The sequence below is a fragment of the Filicampus tigris genome, chromosome 1 (assembly GCF_054856515.1).
Source record: "Filicampus tigris isolate MCC_2025a chromosome 1, RoL_Ftig_1.0, whole genome shotgun sequence".
In the NCBI taxonomy this organism is placed as follows: Eukaryota; Metazoa; Chordata; class Actinopteri; order Syngnathiformes; family Syngnathidae; genus Filicampus; species Filicampus tigris.
The window spans coordinates 18,547,483-18,565,000 of NC_141217.1; the positions used below are offsets into that span (position 1 = coordinate 18,547,483).

General features: G+C 40.1%; 2 protein-coding genes across 3 annotated transcripts; both read left to right on the top strand.

The window, feature by feature from the left end:
* Positions 1 to 1,127: 1,127 nt before the first annotated feature.
* Positions 1,128 to 14,029, top strand: tbc1d22b (TBC1 domain family, member 22B). 2 transcript variants are annotated; one of them, XM_086024038.1, is made up of 14 exons: positions 1,128 to 1,459; positions 2,634 to 2,690; positions 2,959 to 3,151; positions 3,633 to 3,756; positions 5,340 to 5,507; positions 5,575 to 5,645; positions 5,744 to 5,872; positions 7,036 to 7,101; positions 7,391 to 7,505; positions 7,802 to 7,908; positions 7,981 to 8,056; positions 8,224 to 8,351; positions 10,238 to 10,333; positions 11,401 to 14,029. In XM_086024038.1, exons 1-14 carry the CDS (start codon positions 1,404 to 1,406, stop codon positions 11,527 to 11,529), a joined length of 1,515 nt encoding a protein of 504 aa, XP_085880164.1. In that variant the 5' UTR covers positions 1,128 to 1,403; the 3' UTR covers positions 11,530 to 14,029. The 2 variants fall into 2 exon arrangements, with proteins under 2 accessions (XP_085880164.1, XP_085880172.1); XM_086024046.1 differs by lacking the exon at positions 2,634 to 2,690 and having other exon boundaries at positions 1,130 to 1,459.
* A 144-nt stretch (positions 14,030 to 14,173) lies between these two features.
* On the top strand, positions 14,174 to 17,219 carry LOC147153096 (uncharacterized). The gene is made up of 2 exons (XM_086024055.1): positions 14,174 to 14,335; positions 14,687 to 17,219. Exon 2 carries the CDS (start codon positions 14,889 to 14,891, stop codon positions 15,540 to 15,542), a length of 654 nt encoding a protein of 217 aa, XP_085880181.1. The 5' UTR covers positions 14,174 to 14,335; positions 14,687 to 14,888; the 3' UTR covers positions 15,543 to 17,219.
* The last annotated feature ends 299 nt before the right edge of the window (positions 17,220 to 17,518 follow it).

The following is a 17,518-nucleotide window of genomic DNA, read 5'->3' on the forward strand; positions in this document are numbered from 1 at the left end:
TAATGGTATAATTGTGGTTGTCTAAGGAGGATCTGAACTTCATATTATTCAGTTTATCATTTTATTTGAATATACGATGTGTCGGGATAGGAGGATTGTGCTCAGTGAGAGAAATATTCAGGCCCACCCTGATTTTTCCAGGCCCACCCATGAGCCACGTTCTGGCTTCGCCCCTGTCCTATTGATATTAATGTCTCAGAGATTTACCTTTTTACTAGCAGTTTGTGTTGTATTTTTTTAACTGCAGATAATTCCACCTGCAATTCTGTGTTCTGTGTTTTTATTTGTAGATCTATAATTGTTTTGTTTTTTTTACAGTTTATTATATTATATGTTACTGAACGGTTGACAAGCTGTGCCATATGCATTTTTGGTGTCCGTCGCGAGCGTCAGCTGCGTCCCACATTGTCCCCCACAAGCATACTCCCTGTGACCACATCTGGTGAGTTTGGATCTTGTCACTCTATGTGTAAATGATGTTTTCGATTATTTTAAACTGGAAAGAAAGTTGGTCGTTTGGTTGGTAGGCTGGTTGTTTCTTGCTTTTGGTTACCTTGTTCTCTAAACTATCTGTAGACGTGTAATAAGCAGCTAAAAGAACATTTACAGTAAACAATGTGTGGCTCAACTGGTTTCATGGACAACAAAGAAAGTCTGCCCTCGTGTGGGCGGAAGCTTTAAACGCAGCATTTGCCTGGGAAAAAAACGAGAAGTGCTTAAACCAATTGTCCAAAATGCAGAAGAAAGATTTTTGATTCATGGGCTGTGATTTATTTTACCAATAAACTTTGTTCTGGTTTCCTTCAGCATTTACAGGCCTTTTATCACTGTGTCTCGCCTCTAACACAAAGCTACATCATATTCGAGTTTGCTCGTAAAGCTTCTCTCCATCGGATGGATTTACTTGACTTTATGATAAACAACGTTATTTTTGTCTACGACTTTTGTTTATCAAAGTTTGTGATCCCTACCTGATTGTAAAAGCCACAAATACCCAACACGGCAGGCGGTTGAGCATTCTGCACGCGGACCAAAGTAGTTTAACAACAACAAAGTTTCTATAACGTTTCTTGGTTATCTGCGTTTATAACGCCATCCATCCAGGACCCTCCCTCGCGCTCTCCCATTGGCTGCCTGCACTGCACCTGTTCGCCCCGCCCACCAAGCGCAAGCCTGGCTTCAGTCAGTGTGCGCCAAGATGGCGACTTCCATCGCCTCGTATGTTTCACATCGTTGTGTTTGTAACTGATGATCAGCTTTTCCACCGTCCGTCCAAGCTCACACAGAGGCAGAGAGGAAGCGAGTCGTCGTCAATGGCTGACGGAAGTGGTTTCCTCATGGTTGCTTGGTGTGGGGAGCCGTTGTCAATGTCGGCCTAAGGGAGAGGGCTGTGTTAGCTGAGTATGGCCACCGAAAACAGGATCCATTTTTGGAGGAGAAATGCAAAGGTTCCAGGAAGGTAGGACTTTCCCTAATCGCGCTTCCGTTTATTCAAATGTCTTGTTAGGAACCGCGTAGCTGCTACCACACTATTATAAATCGATGACACTTATCTTGAAACGTAACGTTCACCGGTTGGCTTCCATGCTTTTAACCGGTTGTGGAAATACGTCTGTGATATGCACAAGATGATCTGTCTTGGCTGTGGAGTTAAATTCATTAACCCTTGACGTTGTTTTTACACTTGTCGCGTTTCCCGTGTTTGTCTAAATCGATTAAAAAATATTTAGCCCCAGGAATTCGTTGACAGGATTCAGCCTATTTCATCTCTACGGGTTCTGTCACCAACCCCTTGCCCGCCATATGCTCTTGCTGGCCGGCAGACTGCTAGCATTGTTAACTAGCACTGACTGGGTAGTTTTGGCTAACAAGTGTTAGCCATCTACAACTGTCACCACCACTAATGCTAAACTCCTGACCATTCAGTTTCACTCTTACTTTTCTTTGCTCGTTCATTTATTTGTCCTAAATGCAGACTGTTCTGCTTAGACAGATAAGACATGTCGTTATAGGTCACTGTCACCATCTGCCAAGGCAGGCAGAGAGGATCTGCACTAAAAGGGTGTTGCTGCCTTTGTCTCTTTTCTCAGGCATACACACACAAACACATTCACACACGTGCACGCACACACACACACACACACACACACACACAAACACAAACACCGAAGTGGGAGTTAAGACTGGAAACCCAAACAGCCAGTGTGTTTGAACAGGGACACCCAGCAGCTAGTCCTGCTCCCTGTTCTTGTCTTTCTCCTGTTAAAAACAAGTCTGACAGATATTGCCATTGTCTCATCATGAGTTGGCCCAGGTCTCAACCACGGGCTTCCTAGTTTGTCGTCCTTTCAGCGAAAGATGACCAGGATGTTTTTTACCCTTGTGTAGTGAAGCGCTGATTATGAATGAGTGACAGGATTATGGATTAAGTTTGATCACATCTTTGAAGGATCCACGGCAGCTCTTTAAAAAGTTGTTTTCTGCAAGTAATGTTGAGCAAAGGGATCAGGTGTCAACTTTCTTTGAATAATAACTGATGAGATGCTTCCCTTCGTGACTCTTGGCATGAACACAGACAAAAAGAATGTGAAGTTGTGTGAACCTGTCTGCAGTTCACATTTGGTCTTGTCCAGTGTGCAGCCTGTTTATGGAGCACAGCATCCTCCTCTTGACCCATGTCTGCGACGCTCGTAAGTGCTTACTGCAAGTGGACTGCATGCTGTCAATCATGTTGTCTGCATGAATGCATTTCATCAAGGCGCATGCCTCGGTTTGATTTGGTCTGCGCTCTGCAGCCAATTAGTTCCCACTTTTAGTTTGGGACATTTATGCACCTCTATTTATTTTATTTATGAACCGCTGATATTTGTATCATGTGTTGGTGTGTCATTCTATTAACACCACCTGGAAATGCGAAGATCAATTCATTTCTTTTTACTGTCTTTTCCTTACATACAGGTATCCCAAAGACACAAAGCTGAAGTTAAACAATCTCAAGTCTAAAAAGACATCAAGCTTCCATGAGTTTGCTCGGAGCACAAACGATGCTTGGGACATTGATGACGACGAGGAGGAGGATGATTTTCTTGGTGCCCCCGCCCTGTGTTCTTCCCTGTCATCGGGACTGCACTCTGCATTCACCCAGAAGCAGGTAGCTGCCTGATGTCATGCTTGGGAGGGAGCTTATTTTTAATTATCAGCAGGGTGCATAAATGATTCAAGTGTGTATGCACAGTCAAAAATCAGAAATGTGCACCGGATCAAAGGAAAACATCCATGTTACCATATCTGAAATTTTGCATCCTACTTTTACTGGTTGTACCAATGTGTACTTCCTGTAAATACAATACAATACAATTTTATTTATATAGCGCATTTCATAACAGCTGGAACTGTAACAAAGGTGGGCTGCAGTGTGCAACACAATTAATTTTGCAGCCAATCAAGTTGCACAGGACTTAATCGGCTATTTCACTGGAGAGTTGAGTAAGGAAAAGTTGTATGAGTGCAGCTGCTAAGATTTTATTTCCAAAACTAACTGTACAAATGAGTGAATTGTTATCAGTGATTGAATCTGGGAATTATAGTTACTCCAATTAGATGCTGATCCGCTTCTTCTTGTCCATTTATAGCACGATGCAGCTGGGGTCACACAAAGTGGGATTTCACACACAGCAGAGGAGGACACTGAGCAAGAGCTTCTAAACAGCAAGGTGGTCAAGTCGAACAGCGAGATCCACCTCAGTACATCCACAGGTAAGAGATTATTGTAGTTACTTTGACCTGAATAACCAGTGAGTACCTTAGCAGGTAACTCATAATTGCAGTCTTGTGGGGCTGTTACAATTACATCTAGCTTCTTCTTCTGCAGCAAGATGAAAAAACAAATGTAAAATCTTTGGCCCCATACAAATCAGTGGTCTGCCTGCTTGTTTATCAGTGGAAAGCACAGAAGGGAACGCTATGTATTCTTTTCCTCTTGAATTATCAGTAAAATTCCTTTGAGGTCACTTACTTGTAAGGCTAAATTTACACTATGAAACTTAGTGTGCTGTGGGAGTTAGGCCATTTTTTCCTCTGTATTCAAGTTTTGTTAAGTCTATCGCTCTGTCTGAGAGGGACCGTGGGCGGGGGAAAGGGCTGCTGAGTCGCGGAAGCTCAAAGGTACTCTACGATTTAGCCCGCAGTCTACCACAGGTGCCAGTAGGTTACCTCCAGCCCTTCACGTTCTGATGGGTCCCTCACGTTGACAAACGATCCTAGCAAGGCTTTCAAAATATCATTTTTTTTCATTACAATTCTACACACAACACCCCATAACAGTTTTGAAATTTTTGCAAATTTCTTCAAAAACTAAGACATCACACCTAAGTACCTAAGTATTCACAGCCTTTGCTCACAAATTTTGAGGTAAAAAAAAAAAAAAAAATTTGTTCCATTTTGGAATGAAATTTTAACATAACAAAATGAAAACCGGAGGGCTGTGAATTCTTTACGGATGCATTGTATGTTTAATAATACAGTTCTGTATTACTTTTCTTTCAATAACTAAGTCACTAATCCAGCTAAAATAGAGAGATAAAGATTGCTCATCCCGTTAGGGAAATTGGATATCACAATATCAATATTTGCAATTAACACCAAAATAGGAGCAACAATTAAAGTGAAATAAAAACAAATTACCATAGCAGCATTTGAGGGGGACCCAAGGAAAAAAAAAAAAACCTAAGCAGCAGTAAGAAAAGTAGACCAACCTTTAAAGTGTTGCCTATTGGTCTGTGGCAAGTCCCGGTAATAAATTACTCAAGTAATAAGTATAATCCAATTATGCCACAGCATTTGCCGTACAACTAGTGCAAAATGAAAATATCATACCGAAAGTGAAATCTAATGACATATGATTATAATTTTAATACATCCAGCATCTATTTTGCATGGGGAAAAAAAATCTTAATATGCATTGTGCATCACCATCCAATAGGAGAACAGTATCTAGGGGGCATTACTAACACTAAAAAAGTGAATTAGATAACAATACCTTGAGCCTTCTCATTATTCCGCATGAAAATATGTATTTCATTAGATAATAAAATAAAATAAAATGTATTTAGGTCCATGTTAAATTTCACATTTTAATATAGATATTGCAATATGCAACACCCATATCCCATATTGCATGTTTTTCCATTATCGTGCAGCCTTCCTTTAAATATATTAGAGTTATAATGTACGGCATCTTTGAGTAAACTTACAACAGTATCTCAAGGCCGGGCTGAGTGTCCTCTTTTTTGGAAGTCAAAATATGGTCACGCTGCATTTGCTTGTCTGACCTTCCACAGTTCGCTCCACACTGCAGAAGCAGCAGTCTCTCCCAGTTCGACCCATCATACCTCTGGTGGCTCGCATTTCAGACCAGAATGCATCAGGAGCACCTCCCATGACAGTGCGGGAAAAGAGCCGGTTGGACAAATTCAAGCAACTGCTGGCTAGTGCCAACACTGACCTTGGTAGGACACCAGCTCCATACATGAGTAGCTGTGTGGTACTAATTGTGAAAATTCTGATTGGTTTCAGAGGAGCTGCGAAAGCACAGCTGGTCAGGCATACCAAGGGAAGTGCGTCCGATCACATGGAGGCTCCTCTCTGTAAGTTACAAGTAGTTGTGTAGTATTACAAATTGTAATTCCGATTCTTTTGAGGAACACATCCCCCGTGCACCTCCTCTCTCTTTGCTCTCAAAAAGGGTTACTTGCCTGCCAACAAGGAGCGCAGGGAGCTTGTGCTCAAAAGGAAGCGAGAGGAATACTTTGGCTTCATTGTGCAATATTACCACTCCCGGACAGATGAGCACTACAAAGACACATACCGACAGGTACCGTTGACCCCTTTAGGATGCTAGTGGCCAGCAGCAAATTTCATGTCGTTGTGTACTATTATATCTAGCTTTAGGGAGGCACCGAAAATTGGCTCATCGAAATATTTTCAGCCGAAAATGGGATAAAATTGCTTCTTGTTTTGGCCAAAATAGTTTTGTCACTGAAACGCGCCGGCCAAAACAGGATGTTGTGATGATGCAAGCATGCGCCGGCAGCCCGCTGAACTGAGCGGAGGTTTCTTTTTTGACACGAAGAAATGAGCCCTGAGCCAAAATTACGCCACCGCATTGGCCCGCAGTGAGAAGGCAGGTTTTATAATTCATAAACATTGTTTACAGATCATTATCTTGTTAATTTCCTATTCACATCCACTTACCTTACGGGCACCCACTTCTGGGTTAACAGTTTGACAAACAGCTTGCCACCACAAGTTGTGTGTGCACTAGTCCCCCCACACTGTTTACAACTAAGTGTCAACCAAGATAGCATTTAGCTGCCAACACAACCACCGTCGGTCACCAGACTCACTGGCGATGTGTCAACTTTTTTTGACGTGTGCTACTCCTCTTGTCCGCTTGAAGCAAAGTGAAGTCACTCCCTGCCGCATATAAACTAGGATTTTGTGCTTAAACTGACCAGCCCCGACAATATATTTGTGAGTTCTAAAGCATCATATTTTCCCCACTAACCATTTTTTGCTCCTTTGACCGCCATTGCTTTTCACGCCTGTCTGTTTTGTCAAACAATTGACGTATTTCGCTTTTTGATGACTTATAGGTCAGATGAGTGTGACCTGAGCATTGAGACAGCAGTTGCATACATATATGATTTATATCCACATACAAAAGAGGATTGGATTGAATTTGAAAGAACCGGAATTGTACTGTTCACATTGAGATGAAAAAATCAGATGGATGTGGCATTGATCAGAAAAATCAAAATTGACCTGTGAACATAGCCTGAGACAAATTTGACAATGTAGAAGATTATGCAGCTGAGTGAATTATCTTTTTTTTTTTTTTTAGGTACTGTACTATATTTTTTTTGCTCTTTGATTCCTCAATTTTAGTTTTCACTTTCAGCCAAGAATTTTCATTCCGGTGCATCCCTAACACTGTTGGAATGAACCCTGCACAAGTTTATTGTTTTCTCTTGGTAGATTCACATCGACATTCCAAGGACCAACCCTCTGATTCCATTGTTCCAGCAGCCTGTAGTGCAAGAGGTAACTAAATAGCTAAATAAGGTTAATAGCACTTTGCGGTTCTTCCTGTCAATGTACATGAAGGAGTTTTGAGCAAATATGTTATAGGCCACACCCAGTCATTATAAACCACTTGTTAAAATGTAATACAGTACATGACACATTCATGGCACCTTCTAACAAATGGATCCAAAATGTTTGATGGATCCATTTCTATTCACATTTTCTAGATTCTAGAAACACAATCTATCTTCCACCACAAATGTATTTGGGATTTTTCAGATAGTCTTGTCATCTCGCTTTCCTGCAGGTGTTTGAGCGCATCCTCTTCATCTGGGCTATTAGACACCCGGCCAGTGGTTACGTCCAAGGGATCAATGATCTAGTCACGCCGTTTTTTGTGGTCTTCCTGTCTGAGTTTGTCAGTAAGTTACCAGTGGGAAAAATCTGAACTACCATCAATGCATTGATATACTCCCAGTCAGGGCATCTTAAGAGTTTTTGTGCTTAACATCCTCTTCCCCAAATGTGTGCTCGTATGCGTTTTTGCTTATCTGGACAGAACGTTGAAAGTGCTCTATAAATAAAATAAATTATTATTATTATAAAAATGGTACCACATTTGAGTGCATTCCTCATGATGATTTTATTCAGTCAATGTCATCATTTAGAGGCTGAGGCATGTCAGTACGGTGTCATTCAGCGTCATTTGTTCTTCTAGTGGAGGACATGGAAAACTTTGAAGTGGCTGCTCTGTCTCTGGACATTCAGAGAAACATTGAAGCTGACAGCTTCTGGTGTATGAGCAAACTACTGGACGGAATACAGGTCTGCGCACGCATTTGTATCTTCTCTTTTACTTCGAATTTGCTTTGGTTGAGAAATTTGCTGTTGTTTTAGGACAATTACACCTTTGCTCAGCCGGGAATCCAGAACAAAGTCAAAGCTTTAGAGGAGCTTGTCAGTCGGATCGATGGTAAGTTTGTTTTTCATCATCACTCTTTCACTATAATGAAACAATAAATGCATTCATCAATGGAGCCTGGACTTTGCACACTATTAGCTTTGAACTTCAGTACTAGACTTACTCGCTAATTCATGTTGAAAGGAAAAGTATTTTAACTTAACTCTCTGTGCCTTCAGAGGACATTCACAATCATTTCAAAAAGTATGAGGTGGAATATCTACAGTTTGCCTTCCGGTGGATGAACAATCTGTTGATGAGGGAGCTGCCACTGCGCTGCACAATCCGCCTCTGGGATACTTACCAGGTGACATATTCGTCGTCATTCAGAATTTAATGAAGTTTCTTTAGCAGTGGCGGCGCCAGTAGAGCACGTTAGGGCGGCCCCCTCCTGCCCTTGAAAGGCACAAAAAATTCAATAATAAAAATGAAATATTGTAATAAAAATACTTCAAAATATATGTATATCTGTTTTTAGATGAGCAGGATGAACAAATGAAGTTACAGATTTTGAAATTGATTGGTTTGTCTCTGTCGTCCTGACGTACTTCTGGTTTGGCCAATCAGAACATCGCCGTTAGACTCTTATCATTAGTGTGACTTGTGCAATTGGCCCTCGTGTAATACACACATAATGAGCGCTGTTGGGCGCTGAATTCCACCGCCCACAGCCAATAATGTTTCAACGGAGTTACCGTTAACGCCAATGTAATTTCCTTGTCCGAGTGCCTCCCTCCCTTGATGGAAACTTGTCCCATCTAATATGTCTGCCATGTTTATGTGGATGCCATATTGGATGGGACTCAAGCAGGTGTCTACAGCGTAAGTGGAGCCTGAGCTGCATGGATAAGAACAGATATGGTGGATTTGTTGACTTAATCATAGGTTTCTCAACAAAATTACAGACAGACTACACTTGTCACTCTTGCTGGCTGGCTTAAGAAAGGCATTGGCTGGGTATTGTGTACCGTGAATTCTATCATTGAAGGGTGATCATTTTTCTGTCGTGCGTTCAAGCCGCAGCTGGAGAAGCTTTTTGTTTAAAGAAATGCCTTTGTTCATTTGAATGTCCTGTAATAATTTAGTTCAAAATCAACTCAAATTTATTTATACGGCACTGCACTACCACGGCAGCTGTAAGAAAGTGCTGTACATAAACGACAAGACAATAATACAATCATAAATAACTGCCGTAATTAAAATGTTATCTTCAAATTAACCCATTAAAGCCTAAAGCACCTGGCTCAACAGCTCCCCAAAACCTAAGGTCGTCTTTGGAATTACCCTTGAAAACCTGAAGTTTTCCAAGAAATTCAACACCTACAAAATAATTAATATCTTACCCCTTGTAGCAGACAGAAACATAATTCCAAAAGATTTTGAGACCTTAGACATGTGGCTTGCGCACAGGCCCGAGTTTATTAATGTTTACTGTTTCAATCAAAGACGTAAAAATAAAGTGTCAGTGTAAAAGAAGCACAATTTTTAATTTTAATAATCGAGTGGTAATTACCATCCTCTATTCTCTTACAAAGACATCGATATTGTCATTGTCTACAAACATATATCTCAAACATATATCACGTTCGACCGATTCTACTCGTTCAAAGTCCACAAGCGCATCGTCTATACCACTGCCGTTACTCATTTCAAAGCTCCCGCGATCGATGGCGTCCGCCATTATGACTCAAAAGAATTCCACAACATCCTCTGCGGGCTCACGACACCGTCACGTGTATATTCTGATCCATTTCATTGGTTAAGAGAACAAAAATTGGATTAAAAAAAAGAAAATGACATATATGCTCTCCAGGCTTTAAGGGTAGGAAGACGGTTATGCACTCCCATCCTTAATGGGTTAAAATATAGTAGCTCCCTTGACATAACGCATACAAGAGGTGCAGTTTTACTCTCTCTCGATACACGCTGTGCAACAAGACTAAAAGATAATGGAATGAATGTACTGTTAGGTATTTTATTTTATTTTAGATATTTTTTATTTTGTGTATTTATTTTTATAGCCACCAAACTCCCCAAGGCGAAAATTCCACCAGCCGCCACTGCTATCTAGTATAGCTAGGAACGCTACATAAAACATTCCCCTTGTGGGAAAATGACTTCATTATTACTAATCTTGAAATGTGGAGTTCAAATGTTGGAAATTTTTATATTTCACCTTTTTTTTGCCCACAGGCTGAATCAGAAGGGTTCTCCCATTTTCACTTGTATGTCTGTGCCGCTTTCCTCATTGAGTGGCGCAAAGAAATTCTCTCCATGGTTGACTTTCAGGTATGAATGTCTTTTTAGCCACTTTTTAGTACTTTAAAAAACAAAAACTGAATGAGAAACTGCCTCCTTTTTTTCTTTTTATTAATATTATCGTTTTAGGTCTCCTAAAACGTGGGGTCCATGTGAATGAAACAATTTAAGAAAAAAAAAAAAAAAAGGTTTGCAGATACACTGAAACTCATTGACAAGACGACAGACTTTTGGAGAAAAATAAACTAAATAATCTTGTAAAAGTCTCAAAATGGACATTTTTAAAAAATAAAATAATAACTAAATAATTGTATAATGTAAAAAATAAAATAATAATAATCATATTCATTGAAGGAATGTTTGAAAAGGTCAAGCGGAGATGCACATTTTTTCATTTAATTGATATTGACTCAACATAATGCTGCTTTGAGTGTGTGTGTACGCGTGTTTGTAAAACTGGTGATACAACTCTGGATGCCGGTCAGCAACGTGCTTGGCCAGATTGGACGTGTTCCCACCTTGAGCCACAGTAGTTTTAAAACAAGCATTACAAGCGCGCGTTGTCATGTTGGTCCGCTTGCCATGGCTTTCGGTAATGTAAGCAAAAAAAGTTCCATTATGACATTTAGTGCGTCATGCTTTTCAACTAGGAGCGGTGGGGCAGCGGGCGCTTCACTCACTGCTTGAGGCCATCTTCTTCTCCACATGCAGAAGGAGGCGTGCCACTTAAAGGCATTCCTCACATGTCGGTAGACAGGCACCGTTGCGCGTATGTATACCTGTCTTTAAGACAGAGTTGGTGAGCTGTGTGTTTTCTTTGTTGTTGTTTTTTTTAATACCGGTGTTTAAAAAAAAAAATGGTATCGAGATGTTTTTGGCGCCGAAAAATGACAGTACGGTATAGGTACCGGTATCCCGTGCAACACTAGTTGACATGTTAAAGCACTTTGCACAGTGCTGCCCTTTTGCCACCAAGTCTGAGTTCAAGATGAGCAATTAGAACATATCGTCAGTTAATAAAGATATTTGTTTTGGGTCATTGTCATAAAGTAGACATTTCTGGCCGTAATGGGAATTGATGTTCTTTTGCTCTTCAGGGCCTTCTTATACTATTGCAGAACCTTCCCACAATCCACTGGGGTAACGAAGAAGTTGGCCTTCTTCTGGCTGAAGCTTACAGACTGAAGTACATGTTTGCAGATGCGCCCAGCCACTACAAGAGATAGGCTTGCTTTTTACAGCGCATACAGTGCTTGAACATTACATGTCTGTGAGCCTTCTGATTAGCCCACAAAAACATGAAAATGAATCCTCATGGTGACACTCACACTGGACTTGATGGTGAATATGGAACAATGTTGCCATCCACTTTTGTGGTTTAACACTGGACTGTTACAGTATAGAAACACACACACACACACCTGTTGTTTTGCTCCATTCATGCAGCTCTTGATTGTTTCTCCTGTTTAATGTGTTTTCAGAACATTTTAATTTAAAAGGAGGGTGAATTTATTTAATATCATCCTTTTACTCTAAAATGGTGTACAGATTATATTTTTACAGATTTTTGTTTAAGTTATTGTTTTAATAACTACTAAATATTAGCTGTGAGCTATAAAATTAGGATATACAGGTCTAAAAAGTAGTTGAGCACTGTATATAAATTGGCATTAAACCTGTGTCACTCCCATCTCTTCCTGAACATAAATATCACTTGAAATGAGCAAAATAGAAAATGGATGACATCCATTTTCTATTTTGCTCATTTATTCATCTTGTCAATTTACATAATCAGATGTATGGATGGTTGGAATTATCTGCAATGCACAATCAACTAATCAAAGAAAGAGGTCCACTTAATCTCAAGATTAGCATGTTTTGGAATTATATACTTTGTGTTGTTGCATTTACAGGTATACAGGCTAAGAGAAGCGGACTAATAGTGTGATGTTGATGTTACATTTAACCTTGTCAGAAAGCTTTTTTTTGGGTGGTTCAATTTATGATTTTTAGGGCATTTAACGGCCTGAGGAGAAATGAAGTCCATCAGGCTAAAGTAGCTTTAGCACTTATGTTTTAGTAGGTCGTACTTAATAATTGAAGTAACACATTGATTTAAAGTTATACATTTTAATATTTCAGTTGGGGTTAGAAATTGCAAACTCACAATGGCCTACAGTATTATACTGGAATGTCAGAGAAATCATTGGTCATGTCTAGATTATTTTGGTCCCTTACTAAATATTTTGACAAACGTCTCTGTGGGAACAGCAGTATTTTGTATGATCAACGCATATACTGACAGTGTCCTACTTTGTTAGATCACAGAACCTCCTATATCCTCCTTGGCACAGATTATGAAATAAATCACCCCTCCTGGAGGATGATCAAGTCAGTGTTGAATTTAGGAGAAAAAAGGCAAATCAGGCTGTTAGAAAACTGGTAGCGCAACAAAGTACTTATAGTATAGTGGGTTTTTGTTTTTCATGATTCCATAATTTTATCAGATTTGAGCGATTCCATACTTTTCCCCTCTCTACTTGCTTTTTTTTCTTTCTTTTTTTTAAATAAGTGTGATTGAATACAATATTCATGCCAGAAGTGTGGTGCTTTAAATAAAAATAGTTTTGTGAAACATCCATGATTTGCCTTTCCAAATGACCATTCAAATGATCGTCTTCCAGGAGCAGTGTTTCCATCATTTTTGCCTGGGTTTGTAAATCGGCCCTTTTGATACAAGGGCACATCTTTAAGTAATTTAGGTAATAGTACTAAAGCGTACTGGTGAGTATTTAACCTTAATTTAGCCAAAGTACAGTCCTATTGTACTTGAGTCAGTTCTGTGGAAGCAGTGTAGCACTGTGCAGAATATGTGACGCTACCTTTGTAATGTACTGTACTCCTGTCCTTTATGGTATTACAAAAATGCTTTGTCATCAGTCCTGCTGCTTTTGTGTTTTCATTTGGGCCAGGTTGTTCTTGTACACACGTTTTGAAATAATGCAGGACATTTGGTATTGAATGGGAATTGGTAGGTTGTTGGTCACACATTGTCATTACAGGAGATCATATTAACAGCAAATGTTAATTTGGTTTGACAGTTTTAGGCCTTTAGTACATTAATCTCTTAAAAGTGGGTTTAATTTTTCTACTAGAACGTTGAGCAAGTCACTATTTAGTGGTGGACTGGTACTGTTGCTAGTGTCGAATTTGTGGACTGGATGCCTGACTTTTATGGCAGCTATTCAATAACATGTTTTGATTAGTGTTTGGGAATTATTTGGCTTTTCTAATGTCAGTTCACTCTAGACTCAAACTTTATTTAAGTGAGGCGCTCATAATACCTTTGTACCTAAATTAAATGAAATTTTGGTTTATTATTTTCAGCCCGTTTTGCTTTATTTTTGTTATTGCTAAAATATAGTCCCTACCCATGAGTGTTATTCATTCATGTACATCCTTTTCCCTCATGCCTACCATCAAGGTATTGTTCATTCCATGATTGCTTGGCCTATTTTTGTCTTAATATAATATCTACTTGCTGACCAAATCAAAATGTGTTCATGAATGTCTGTTTCTGTTGAATCAATGCCAAATCTTTATTTGGGTCAATACACGCTGTTGAATTAGCAGACATTTACTTAAGCCTTAAAAGACGAATTTAATTACAGTATTTGCTGTAGTGTTACTTGTTTATATTAAACGACTGATCTTAATTTCGGCCAATCATGTTGTCTGTGTGGTCATTTTGCATCTATTAACAGTGGGGGTGATGTCATAACCGAAAAGGTAAAGCGATTTTTAAAGTCACATTACTACATAAATAGCGTACTGTCCCAACGCTGGTTGGATATGACCAAGTGACGTCACTGAGGTCGTCCAATGTAGTAACGCCCCTTCAAACTTTGCTTACATATTTGCCGAAGCGTTAGCGCGGCTGTCGGTAGCCGAAGACGTGTTTATTTCAGATTTCGTACAGTCATCGTCTGTTCTAGTGGACTGCTGTGCATCTGCGCTTGTTTGAGTATTAAGGTCAGTTTTATTTTGTAGAAGATGCCGTTTAGTACTCTCAACGTATCTGCGTCGCTAGCGTTAGCCACACGCTAGTCGTAGCAAAGTGATCAGACAGGTCTTTAAAACTCGTATGGCTCGACTAGTGCTTTCATACCTTCTGTGTTGCAATTTATGAATTTAGATAAATATTGTCATGTGTCTGAGAGAGAGAAGCTAGCAAGTTTGACGAACACCGAACACTAAGCTCCGGTACGGTTTAATTGATCTCATTCGTACTGTGGCTACTTAAATCATGTGTGTTGTTTAATTCAGGCTTTCGAAGAGCACGTCCATGTCAAATTTATGCGTCTGACTTTGTATTCACACTAGGTTGTGGATGGAGTCACACAAGGGCCCAGAAGTCGTTCAGTTGCAGCAGAAAAACAGAGCCCAGACGTGTTCGTGCAGGCTGACAAATAAAATTCTGTCCAAGAAACTTCTGCACAGAGGCAAGACAGCAACCCCATAAGGAGACCAACTTCCGCGGTTCTGATCATGTTAAAGGGCCACTAATCCCGTTCAAAAAAAGATTATGAGTGGTGCTTCTGGCAGCATGGTCTTCAGGCACACCTCTAAGATGTGCATGCACAGGAAAGAGAAGCACAACATAAAATCACATCTGAAGAGAACATCAGTGAGCGAGACCCAGCCAACAGCAGGCAAGCGCAGGCGCAAGAGTGCCTATCCATGCAAGATATGCGGCAGGCTTTTCCTCCATCATCTCTCTCTGAAGGCACACTACACTGCGTCTTCATGTCTCAGTGTGATGAAAAAAAGTCAGGGCACAGGAAACGACACCAAAAGCTCCAGGTTGCCAGAGCACAGACCAAATGATAAAGTTAAAGACAGCCTTTCGCAGGGCAAGAGTGTGCGGGCTGGTCCAGGGAGGCCCAGGCAGGAAGAGGAGGACGATGTGGAAGTGGAGGGAGAGTTCCCTTGTCCCTCCTGCACTGAGGTTTTTTCCCTGCAGTCCCAGCTGAGGCAGCACGTGGAGCTCCACGACGCATCCATGGTGAGGAGACAGTGCAGCGTGTGCACGGAGGAGATGGACACCTTCGAACAGCTGGCGTCGAAGAGGCAGCGCTTCTATCACTGTGTGCCCTGTCAGGAGGGCTTCTCAGCACTGGACTCCTTCCTTGAGCACTGTCAGGAGCATCTGCAAGCCAGGGATGAAGAAGAAGACTGAGCCATGGAGGGCTCCAAACATTAGGCCAGCAAATCTTGGGGGATTTGGATCGGCGAGTGGAAACAGATTAACAGGTGACAACAGATTAGAGTCAGTATCACTATTGGGTGCCTTTGAGAATTTCACCCAAAAAAGTTAACATATTTTATTTAACTTCATATTCATTGTCTTAAAGAACAAAAAATGTCTTTACAGTGTGTTCTACGCGCCCCCATTAGTCTAAACAAGCATTCTGATTTATATTGTTTGTGGAATATGAAATAAGCAGCAAAATACACCCAACTTGCTGTCGACTGAAGATGACATCACAGATGCTCAGGTAATGACCAATCATGGTTCCCCCTTTTTTCTGAGTTTGTTTATGTGATGTTCTCAAGCTGAGCCATGACTTGTCGTTACCTGAGCCCTAAGCAACGGTCGTGTCATTTTCAGTCGACAACAAAATGGCCACCCACAGAGATGGATTAAAACTGGTGGATTTTGCTCCTTAATTCATATTCCTCGAACATAATATCACCGTTCCGTGTTTGGACAAGTTCAGTGTTTGGACAAGTGGGGCCTCATCGAACGTGTAAAGACAATTTTTGACTTCCCCTTTAGCACATATAGTATACTTTGAATTTCCAAAAGGTTTTTATATCAGTCGATTCATCGTGACAGTGCACATGTGAATGAAGCTTGTCAACATCCAAGTACACACACACATGATGAAAATGAAAGTGTTCAGATTTGTGCTGCAACTATCCACTGTTTCAGCCTTCATTGAAGAAAGATAAAATTCTGGTTGTAATATCACTGTAAACATCAGAGGGTTTCTTAAATAGTCAGTTACCCCATAATGACAGAAATTTCAGGGATACGCAAAATCTTCAGTATACTTATAAAAATGGCCTAGATGTGATTACAAATGGCCAATTTTATCAATTACCTTATGGACAAAATCATAAAAAAATGATTTTGCATAATTTAACCCCCTATTATAAATTGTAATTAACAGCAGTATGGGGAGCCTGCCAAAATCAGGTACCTGTACATCCAATGGGGAAAACATCATGAAATGAAGGAATCACTTTTTTCCCCCCACATCTTATTGTACTGATATGTGTGCAAATTGTAGCCCACTTATAAGACACCAGAGTTTCACTATTGTGCTACATACATGTAAATTTTCCTGAGCAATTCTGGTGGGGGCACCAAAGGCACTTTTATTGTGATATTGACCCATTGGTTTTATGATAAGCTAGCATTTTTAAGAGAAAACTTTGCATGGTGAATGTACAGTATTGGTCACTCACAGGTCCATGTACCCTCCAAAATCTTAGATACATGTTTGGTGCAGGTGTATTTGAATATATACACACAAATCCCAGGTAAAATATCACCTGAAATGTTTGTAGGGTTCCATCATGTAAGCATTTTCAATATTTCTATCCAAATGAATGCCTTTTATAAATCACTCAGCGCTGTAAACTTGTATCTGGCTATGCAGACAGTCAGTCCCACCACGCGTGTGATTTGGTATTTTGAATGTGGCTGTGATTTTTTTTTTTTTTTTCCTAGCTACTGTTTTCAAACAGCTGCTGTGATTTTTTTTTTTTTTGTACACTTTTGAAACTTAACATTGGACATTGGTTTGTGGTTCTCCACAGCAGATATCATTAAATTGCTCTCATAAGATGCTTTGCTTGTTTTATCTGTGAATACAGTATTGTGCAGTTTCTTTCCTTGTGTGGATTTTATTTTTAATAATTTATACATCAAAGGGAAATCTGGACAAAAATGATTCTAATTGAAAGTATTTTGACCATAGGGACATTTTCAACCAAGGTGCATCCTCTAATTAGTATCACGAGTGTCTTCAAAATTGTAAACAGTCAGTTGACCTGTTATAGGTTAACAAGTAGTCACTGTGTGGTTTGTACTGAACATGGATGGACTAGAGGAAGCAAAGAAAAGAGTTGTCTCGGGAGATTAGA

Coding starts and splice junctions, on each gene's coding strand:
- tbc1d22b (XM_086024038.1), top strand. CDS start 1,404: ATGGCCACCGAAAACAGGATCCATTTTTGGAGGAGAAATGCAAAGGTT. Junction 3,152..3,632: donor CTGCATTCACCCAGAAGCAG/GTAGCTGCCTGA, acceptor GTCCATTTATAG/CACGATGCAGCTGGGGTCAC. Junction 8,352..10,237: donor GCCTCTGGGATACTTACCAG/GTGACATATTCG, acceptor TTTTGCCCACAG/GCTGAATCAGAAGGGTTCTC.
- LOC147153096 (XM_086024055.1), top strand. CDS start 14,889: ATGAGTGGTGCTTCTGGCAGCATGGTCTTCAGGCACACCTCTAAGATG.